This window comes from Meleagris gallopavo, chromosome 4 (assembly GCF_000146605.3).
Source record: "Meleagris gallopavo isolate NT-WF06-2002-E0010 breed Aviagen turkey brand Nicholas breeding stock chromosome 4, Turkey_5.1, whole genome shotgun sequence".
Taxonomy (NCBI): domain Eukaryota; kingdom Metazoa; phylum Chordata; class Aves; order Galliformes; family Phasianidae; genus Meleagris; species Meleagris gallopavo.
Window position 1 is genome coordinate 65,072,051 of NC_015014.2, and position 10,556 is coordinate 65,082,606.

Consider the following 10,556-nt stretch of genomic DNA (forward strand, 5'->3'; position numbering starts at 1 on the left):
TTGAGGCCATTTCCCCTCATCCTGTCACCTGTCACCAGTGAGAAGAGACCAACCCTGCTCTTGCTGTAAGCACCTCTCAGATATTTGAAGAGAGCAATAAGGTCTCCCCTCAGCCTCCTCTTCCCTAGACAGATGTGACTGTTATTGAGTTCCTGGCACGCAGGAAGGCAGCGTTGTGGCTGAGCAGTGAGCAATTCATTCCCCAACCCCTGTGTCACTCCCAAGGTAGATATCAGGGACAAGGTAAATACAAATTTTTAATCTAGATTCATTTGCCACAAATTATGGCTGGACGTTTGTTCATCTCTGCCTCGGAGGACATACACATTACCCCGAGAATGTGATTTTTAAAACTTAATACTCTGTATTTATAGAAAATTGCTTGTAACTTATTTTACAAATGTTCAGCCAGCTTTTAATGGCACAATTTAAAAACTTGCAAATGGAATTTGACCCTTTTTCGGCAAAGTGAAATCATCTGAAGAAGCGAAATCAAATAATAAAGTTAAACTGTTTCAATAATGTTCCCCTCCTCTTCCCCCACCATAAGACTTTTGCTTTATTTTAATTTCCTTGCTGGAAATTGAAAACCATGTAAGAGTTATTTGATCAAACCACAGAAATATGTTTTCTTGTTAAGGAAAAATAGTCTCGACAGTATTTTTTATATGTTCTGAAAAGCAATATTCTGGCAGTATGTTACAGAGCCTAAATAAAATTGATGCTGTGTTTTTTAAATTGCACAAAATATTTATTGTTCTGGCCATTAGTTTGATGTGACATCTTATTAACCTTTAGAGTTTGTCAAATGTAAGCAGCGTAGGGAGAAATAATGACAGGAAATAAAGTTTACAAAAAAGAATAATTTTTTAAGGTTGAACGCCATCCAATGGAACTTGATTGTGAAAAGCATTTGGCTGTGAAATTGTCTCCCAAGGGAGCTGGTGGTGCACTCTACACCTGGGTCGCATTGAAACAGCCCAAACAGAGCACTGGAAAATGCAATATTTGTGTAAAAAATACTACCACACTGTCAGACTAATTAGATGGCTTAATAGGGCTCTTCCAGCCTCTAACTCTTATAACTGTTTAAGCTTTACCCATATTAAGGACATATCAAAGCCCATAAATAGCAGAAATAGCTCGGTTGCTTAGTGGTGCTCTTGGCCAATAAAGTCATCTCTGGGAAATTGCTGAGGTTGGGTTCCCACTGCTCCCAGAAGCAATGGGCTCATGTCAGTGCTCTGTAAAACACCATTACCTTTCTGTTTCCATCCAGAATCACTCATTCCAAGCACTACCCAGTGCAAAACTGGGAACACTGCTTTCCAGTTGAGAAGCAGATGCTACACGGATTTTTGGTCTTTGTTTGTTCTGTCCTCAAGAGTTTGGCCCCATCCACTTGACCCCCGTTCTGTAGATAAGCACTGGTAAGATCTTCTTTCTCCAGGTGAACATCCCCAAGGCTCTCAAGTCTGACCCCATCAGGAGGTGTTCCAGGCCCCCACCATTTCTGCAGCCCTATGCTGGACTCTCCACCAGGCCTCATGGTCAACTGTTGGCCAACTGTTGGACTCCAGGACACCCCCACCACCTACCTGGCCCTTCTGTACCTTGCTGGTTCCAAATATCAGCCTCTGGATTGCTGATGGCAGAGTGTCCTGCAGAGTTTTTCTACTCTTCCTCTATTTGTTCATGTTCAAGTAGAATTTTAGCTGCTCTCAGTTGACTCAGTGCACCAAAGGCGAGATCTTGTTATCCCATTAGCTGCACCCCTGCAGCAGCTGACTGCCTGCCGTCCCCTTTGGGGTGGGACACTGCAGTTTGGGCACAGCATGAAGCACACATCATGTACCAAGTGTCTGACGGAGGCACCTTATTTGCATTGATTTGAATAATGTGTACTTTATTGTGCCATTAAGCCTTCAATAAAAAGGAATTGCTTTGTATAATTCAACAATGGGTTTATCAAAGCACTCTAAATGACAGTCTCTGGCAGAGGCTGCCTTTAACTGTCTGATGAAAGGTGTTAAGAATTTTGGAGATCCACTGTTTTCTTTATTATTTTTCTTTAAGTGGGCCATTAAAAGCCACCTGTTAGGCTGAAGCACAAGCATTTACGATGATCTGATCTCTGCTTCCTAAATCCACTCTGGAGCATAAGTCTTACGGGGAACAGGGATGGTTCAGTCTGGAGAAGAGGAGGCTTAGGGGAGACCTCATGGCTCTGTACCACTCACTGAAAGGAAGTTGGAGCCAGGGGAGTGTCGGGTTGGATATTAGGAAACGTTTCTTCTTTTAAGGAGAGGTAATGCATTGGAACAGGCTCCAGTGGAGGAGTCACCATCCCTGGAGGTGCCCCAGAACCACAGAGATGTGGCACTGAGGGATGTGGTCAGTGAGCATGGTGGGATGGCTTGGGGTTGGGCCTGGTGACCTAAGAGGTCCTTTCCAACGTTAATGATCCTTTGGTTCATCGATTCTCTTGCTTGCATTCCCATTGCTTGGCTGTGACTCACCCCACCAGGCTGTGCTTTGTCACCTGGCCTGGGGACTGTGCTCTGCCATGAGATGTGAGTCACAGATCAAAACGCTGCTGCCTGAACTGCTGCTGTCAAAAATAAATTCACAGGACTTCATTCTTTATGCCATTCTTGCTGTTGCTGGCTGCAACTTGTCTCAGGAAAATGGATGGTTTTGATGGACACGAGACCATTTTTCCACTTCTTGATTTAAGACCAGGATTAGCCACAAGAAGATAATCTTGTTCTTAGTGTATTCCCTTCAAATTAGCTTGCAACTGCCTGGCAGATTGTGGGTGCATCTCTATATAAAGTATATGTCCTTGCTTGGCATGATAAATAGAATCCTGCCAGCAGTGAAGTATTAACAATTCCTTACTAATGTTTGGCTTTCCTAAGCAGGGCAGCAAGAGAAGGGGGCAGACCCAGAGACATAACCTCTGTCCCCAGCTGTCTGTGGTGCTTCAGATGGATTGAAAGTTCATGGCAGCACGAGGGCTGGGCTCAGCCCAGGGTAATAACACTGAGGTTATGTGTGCACATGGCCAAGGACTGCTGCCACACCTGGGGACAGCACTGGTGACACATGGGGTCCCACGTGGGATCAGAGGAATAGATAGGAGGAAGGCGTGTGACCTTGAGGAACAAAATAAACATTAAAAAAGCCATGGAAATAGAAAGATAGTGCCCACAGGGACTCATAATGAAAGTTTCTGCTGCATTCTGCAGGTTCATTAGTTGAAAAGGGCAGAGGAGGAGAAGGGATCCTGCTTGGGGCTGATGAGCTAAATTACCCGCAGAGTCCCTTCAGCTCTTTGAGCTGCACGATGAACCTGATTTTCCCTTCCTCACCTTCTTAACGTGTGCAGGAAGATCAGGATGCTTTGATACCACTCTCAGCTCACTCTTCATCCAGAGCAGAGAGGCACTGCTGGGAGAAGTGGAGAAAGAGGAGAAATTGTGCTCAGATGAGCCAAAGAGACTTGGGGCTGTGCAGCGCAGGGTGAGCATCAGGGTGCTGAGGAACGTGAGCTGGGTGAGTGCATTCTGATGGGGAAGAATTGAGGTTCAGAAGAAGTGTGTGGTAAGAGAGCAGTGAGAGCAGTGGGTCTATTGAAGGGGCTGGCAGAGGTGACAGTGCAGCTAGGAGGAATGACTGCTTTTGAAGCAGAGCATTATGCTTTCATGTCCAGCCAGCTGCCCCGGCAGGGGTTGGGTTCAGCGACCACAAGAAGGGCTGAGCATTGCTGTGCCAGTGTTTGCATCAGCTTGCATTGAACATTTGGTGCTGGGAAGCAGAAGAGGTGCAGGAGTGATTAATCCAGTAAGACTTAAAAGCAAATACATTAAAAAGAGGTTTGAGAAGATGATCTCTTCGGCTTGTTTGCTCACTCCTTCCTGTTTCCCCCCCTCACTTGCTCTTATTCATAGAATCATAGAATGGCCTGGGTTGAAAAGGACCACAGTGATCATCTGGTTTCAACCCCCTGCTATGTGCAGGGTCACCAACCAGCAGCCCAGGCTGCCCAGAGCCACATCCAGCCTGGCCTTGAATGCCTCCAGGGATGGGGCATCCACAACCTCCTTGGGCAACCTGTTCCAGTGCCTCACCACCTTCTGAATGAAAAACTTCCTCCTAATATCCAACCTAAACCTCCCCTGTCTCAGTTTAAAACCATTCCCCCTTGTCCTATCACTATCTTTGCTGAGGATGAGGGTGGAAGAAGGTGCTTGGTGCTCCCTGCATGGAAATAAACTCTGTGCTCAGTGCAAACTCCCACTCCACGCTGTGTTTCTGCAGTTGTCTGCTCCATGCTCTCTCCATTACCTCTGGTAATTGAGTCGCCCGTGGGATATAGCAAAGGGTATGCTTGGGTGCTTTGTGGGAACAGCATTCTTTCGAGCTGGAGCCCTTTGTTGGGGGTGGGGAGAAGACAGAGAAATCTGCAGTCATAAAACAGGCAGACTGCAGCTGACGTTGTTAGTCTGTGCAATACGTATTCATCCACCTTGCACAGACTTAACAAATGGCTCTTGTGATCATTACAGTGGATAGGAGATATGAAAGCGATTTGAAGCTTTGTTTTCCTTGCTTTGTTTTTCTTTTGTTTTTATTGCACAGCAGTGATTTCATTGCGTTGTTTGACTCCTGTTCCTTTTCTCAGTGTCGTGCCTTGTATTGAGTTCCTGTCGAGCACTGAAGTACAGAAGTACAACTGTATGCCTAATGAAAAAAGCAATAATTATTTCATTAATATCAGGGCAGAGTTTAGAGTTTGTATCAAACAAGAAATCACTGAGTGTATCAAGTCAAAGAGTTTCCCAGCTTTTTTGCTAACGTGAAAGAAAAGCAAGCAGTCTTTTCAACCTTCACTTAAAGACTGAAGCTTGCACTCTCAACCTATTCTTGTGACATCCCACAATAAAGCTGATCACACGTGATTGTGGGTAGGATTGGAGTCTGGCTTGGGTAAGGTCAGATTTTGGTTTCTGGGCAATGCTGTTGTGTTTCCTCTCTCTAATAACATGTTAGAGTAAAGCAGAGCTCTTGGAACGAGTCCAGAGGAGGGCTACTAAGATGAATAGAGGGCTGGAGCACCTCTTCTATGAGGAAAGGTTGAGGGAACTGGGCTTGTTTAGCTTGGAGAAGAGAAGGCTGCGGGGAGACCTCATTGTGGCCTTCCATACTTGAAGGGAGCGTATGAACAGGAGGGGGAACGGCTGTTTGTGAGGGTGGATAGTGATAGGACAAGGGGGAATGGTTTTAAACTGAGACAGGGGAGGTTTAGGTTGGATATTAGGAGGAAGTTTTTCACTCAGAGGGTGGTGATGCACTGGAACAGGTTGCCCAAGGAGGTTGTGGATGCCCCATCCCTGCAGGCATTCAAGGCCAGGCTGGATGTGGCTCTGGGCAGCCTGGTCTGCTGGTTGGTGACCCTGCACACAGCAGGGGGTTGGATCCAGATGATCATTGTGGTCCTTTTCAGCCCAGGCCATTCTATGATTCTATGATATCATAGGAGGGGGGCTTTCAAAGGGTCTGAGATGAGGACAGGGCTGCTTGTATCTTCATAGCTATCACTTCACTGTTACCTGGAAACTATTTCATGGTCGTGGTTGTGATGTAAGTGTGAAACCTTCATAGAATCACAGAATTGTTGAAGTCCCCATCCCTACCCCACCCCACCATGCCCACTGTCCACATCCCTCAGTGCTACATCCTCACAGTCCTTGAACACCTCCAGTGATGCTGAAACTGAATTGGAATACAGAACTGCAGAACAGCTTAGAGGAAAAGGAGATGAGAGTTATGGGAGACAGTGTTCTTCACCATGTTAGTGCACGTGGGGCTGAGCTCTGGCAATGGGACGTGGGGCATGGGGTTACCGGTCATGATAACACTGCTGATGGGTCTGAAGAGAAAAAAAAGGCTTAATCCCATTGTTTAGCATAAACTGCTCCTTTGTTATTGAATTTACGGAGAAAAACAAGCCCTATGCAGCGCTTGACTTTTTAATAGCTATATTTTATTAAGTAAATGTGCTTTTTATGATGACTCGGGTTTTGGTGGTTACTAACGTTGGTTTTAGCTTCGCTAGCGATGCGCTGGAAATTTGCCAAGCACAGCAATACAGTTCATGCCCTGAAGCTTGTACAAGCTCAAAAAGGAGGATGCTGCAGGAGGAGGGAGGGTGTAACGATCTCTCTTAACATTTGTTTCTCTTCTTCCTTCCCTCGCTGCAGACCGTGCCGAAGCCGATAGCGCTGGAGCCATGCTTTGGTAACAAAGCAGCTGTTCTCTCTGTATTTGTGAGGTTGCCTCGAGGGGTTGGGGGTATCCCACCACCAGGACAGTCAGGTGAGGAATATCCTTTGTCTCCACTGCTTTGGTATTAACCTCTGTGCTCCCTCCCCAGCCTCACAATCACCTTACAGCTTTGCACTTGATCCCGTGGCGATTGCTGTATGCATACTGCAGCTGGCATGGATGTGCTCAGGTTATTTGAAGCTGGCTTGGGACCTGCTAGCTTCCTGCCTATAGTTTGACTCCATTTCTTGGGTCACTTGGTGGATGAATATTTGGTATTTGGATTACAATTTCATTTACTGCTGTGAAAAAGTAAGATTCATTGCAGACAGGCTCTCAGTAATTAGTCATGAAGGTAGCTTGTCTTCAAGCCTGTGCTCTGCATTCCCAGCTCCATCCACAGCAGGGATATCAGGTCATAGAATTTTGGAAAAGACCTCTAAGATCCCCAAGTCCAACCCCAATCCACCCCTACCCTTCAGTGTCATATCTCCATGGTTCTTGGACACCTCCAAGGACAGTGATCCCTCCATTCCCTGGGCAGCCCATGCCAGAGTCTGATTGCTCTTTCCAAGACAAAGTGTTTACTAATACCCAACTTGATCCTCTCCTGGCACCTTTTGAGGCCATCACCTCTCATCCTATTACTGTTACCTGGCAGCAGTTACCTTCCAAAGCATCCTCTTAGCAGATCCATCAAGTTTTCTCCATCCATCTTAAGGTCTCCCAGCCCCTTCTCACCTCAACCTTATTTCATACTGCTGAGACTTAATCTGCTCGGGAGTTTGTGGTTTTAACTGAGCTTTCTCCAATGACTGGTGAGCATTGATCTTCAAAGGTCATTAGTTGACTTTGAGATGGGATGGTTTGGCTGGGAGCTGCATTGAGCTGAATCTCAGATGGCCACGGTGTTTGCCTGTGGTTATGCTGGGAGGAAGCTGCAGAGCTGAAGAATGTCCAGAAGGTGCAGGGAAACCTCTGTGCACAGTTGCTTTGAGCATTTATTTTAGTGCATTTACTGGTGTAGAAAAGGACTCCTCCCTTGAATATTACGGGTTTAACTCCATTATTACCTACTCATCTTATTTCCAGCTTTTTTCTACAGCATTTGCTTTCAACAGAGCAGGCAGCATTTAAAAGCTTATTTCAGTATAGCCACTAGAGTTTAATCTCTAAACAAGAATGTTTTTCTGCTTTAGTATTTTTCTTAAGAACTGGAAGCACGATTTTCATTTTGTGGCTCAGAGGGTTTTTCTCAGCCGGGGTGGAAGAATTTGTTTCTGTGACTGTTTTGTTTTGTTGCCTCAGGTCTTGCTGTGGCCAGTGCACTGGTGGACATTTCACAACAGATGCCAATTGCCTACAAAGAGAAATCGGGTGCAATACGAAATCGGAAACAGCAGCCCCCTGCACAGCCAGGAACCTGTATTTGATGCATGGACATCAGAAACTCTATGGGGTTTTAATCAAAATGGTAAAGTACCACCAAGGAGGAGGAGGAAGATTCTCAAGTTGTGTGTCACAAGAGACTAGAAGCACTCAGAAAAACACAGCTTCCTTGAACCCAACCTTTTCTCTCATCTACGTGATAGTTGGCTTTATTTGGCAACTGCTCCACTTAAGTTTTACTGACACGTGGCTTCAGATTGCGCCTTTGTTTTCTCCAAGTTTAAAGTAAAATAATTTTCTTGCAGGTCCAGTAACCATCCAATTGCCACCATTCATGGTCAGTGTAAATAGAACAGTAGTCCTATGAATGACACTCAGGTTTATACATGGAAAGTGCTTTGTAGTTCATGTATTTATCAAACTGTAACAAAAAAAAAAAAAGATGCAGTGTTTACAGGTGTCAGCTCTCAACACATAAACACTACTATTAATCTTCAAAGCATCTTCTATCCGTTTTTTTTTTTTTTTTTAATTCCCACATTCTTTAAGCGGAACTCTCTTCCAGATATACAGTTTTTGTCACCATGATCCACAACATCAGGAAGGGGAAAGCTAGAGTGGCTCAAAGGGTGAGTTTGTATGTTGCTCAGACTGCTTGTTACACCTGGAGAAGTGGAACGTCGCTGCTGAAGGCCTCAGTGTTTACATAGTCTTAACCTACTTGGAGTACACCACACACAAGTGCCTAGACTTGAACAGATCTAGGGAGCGAGGAGACTACTACATAGTTCTTTTTAACATAATTATATTCCTTTTCAATATATATATGTGTACACACACGTATACATATATATGTGTAATCACCCAAGGCAATCTGTGTTCTTTATATCACATGTGGTCAGGGGAAAATGGCATTTTCCTGACCAGCAGACTACTCAGCCAGATGGAAATATCTGGAGGGAAAGCAGTGTTTCAGTATCTCATAAGAAAACCCCTGGTTTCACTAGTGCTTTTAATAGAAGCACTTTGTGTTCTGGGTCAGATATGTTACATTTCTTTTGCGTTGCCCTGCACAGTTTGGCCTCTTCCCCTCTTCCTTCCCTTGGGCCATTTTTATGGGTATGGGCTGAGCTGTGATGGTGCACAGAAGCACCACTCCTCGGCTGTAAGACTTTGTCCCAGCTCCTCAGTGGGTGTAAAGAGCAGCACTCCACTGGCCAGATGTTTGAAGATGAAGAATTCAAGTAATAATAATAATTAAACAAAGGCAGAGCATCTTTATTGGGCCACGTTTGAATTTTCCATGATTTCTGTGCTTAATTCTGGATGTTCCCCATTCAGGTCAAGCTGCTGTAGTTGTTGAAGAAGTTGACTTGTTGGTGAAAGGAAGGGGCTTGCAAAGAGCAAAAAGAAGATTTGGCTTTTGGGGGATGTATCAAACCATCCCATAGTTTTTAAAGTAAACTAGTTGGGATCATGGCTTGAGGCTCCAGTTTGGGCTGTGCCCATCAATCTCCATGCTGCCACATGAGATCCCCTCTGCTTCTGCTAATTGTAGGGAATGCTGTGCCAAGACCATGAGGAGTTGGGATAGTGAAACCAATGGGAAGATGTTGCAGTGCCAAATGAGGTGTTAGTCGATCATTTGAAGTGTGGTTCCATTCAGTTCGCTGCTTTCTGATGAGGACATCAGGAGGTTAAGGAAAGAAGTGACAAATCTGGGGGGTGGGACGAAGGGGAGAGCCATCAAATCTTTTCTCCAAAACGAAAACCAGTACCTGCATCTTTTTTTTTGGTCATCACTCACATATCAGCCACCCGTTCCTTTCTGTCAGTACGTGTTTCGGAGAACCTTTTTGGAGCGCGGCGTTGCAATAAAGGTGTGAGCTGCTGTGTGTATCCAGCTGGTGGTGATGGGGTCATCAGTCCCTGGTGGGCACATTCATCAGTGTGTTACGTAACAAATCCAACAGCAGAAAAAAACGTGGTGGGAATAATGCATGTATCCATATATGCACGTATGTATATATGTGCGTACGTACGTATATCCCACAGTCTGTTTCTATGCCAGAAGTGTAGAAGCCCATTGGGGAAGGCTGAGGGAGGAAAGGGGACGAGCAGTGTCTTTCAGAATGAAGGGTTTAGGCACTTAAGACGTAACTAATGCACAATTACCTCAGACAGATTCATCTCCTGAAGCTATTTTGTAACTCTCTGTGTGTATAGGGCTAACCTGGATTAGGCTGTACCTGAAATGTACTACTGGACTAAAATCCCTCCCCTGTGCTTATGTTTCTGCTTTTGGTTCTAATGCGCATCCTCACGCTCTGAGGTGTCTTCTCCCACTTCTCCAACCCTTTTGGGAGAGGAGAACTGCCAACCCAACTTGAGAAAACTCTTGTGCTGAAGTCTCTATTCTGAACTGCAGGTTTGGAAAGGCGATGCGTTGTTAAGAAAAAGATGTGGTTTTCCCCCCAGAGAGAGCTGGGTGGTCCGGTCTTAAGAAGAGTGTGGCCACAGAGGTGTCAGAAAGGCGAAAGATGAGCAGAAATGATCCAACAGTGACGATGGGCAGAACCAAAAACCGTGAATAGAGGAAGAAGGCGTATTTATATAAATCAAACCCAACGGCGCCTGGCGGATGTGGCTCAGCTCTGCATCTTATCTCCATACTGATGAGGGAAGGAGAGAACTCTCATACGTATCTCCACTGCAAACAGTTTCATCCCAGCTCAAAGGTAGAAGTGAGGCGAAGGTGGGAGCGCTGCCGGTGGTTCATCACCAGGCCATTATCCCAAGTGAAGGATTTGTGGGGTGATTCAGCTTGGAGATGGTGG

At 45.4% G+C, this 10,556-nt stretch overlaps 1 protein-coding gene across 1 annotated transcript in view; it reads left to right on the forward strand.

Annotated features, from left to right (window-relative positions):
- Nucleotides 1–8,162, forward strand: part of LOC100542221 (attractin-like) — a 39,955-nt gene extending 31,793 nt beyond the window's left edge. The window contains exons 5-6 of the mRNA XM_003206058.4: nt 6,267–6,381; nt 7,639–8,162. Of these exons, the coding sequence (XP_003206106.2) occupies nt 6,267–6,381; nt 7,639–7,763 (240 nt within the window). The 3' untranslated portion in view covers nt 7,764–8,162. The remainder of the gene's footprint in view (nt 1–6,266; nt 6,382–7,638) is intronic.
- Nucleotides 8,163–10,556: the final 2,394 nt, after the last annotated feature.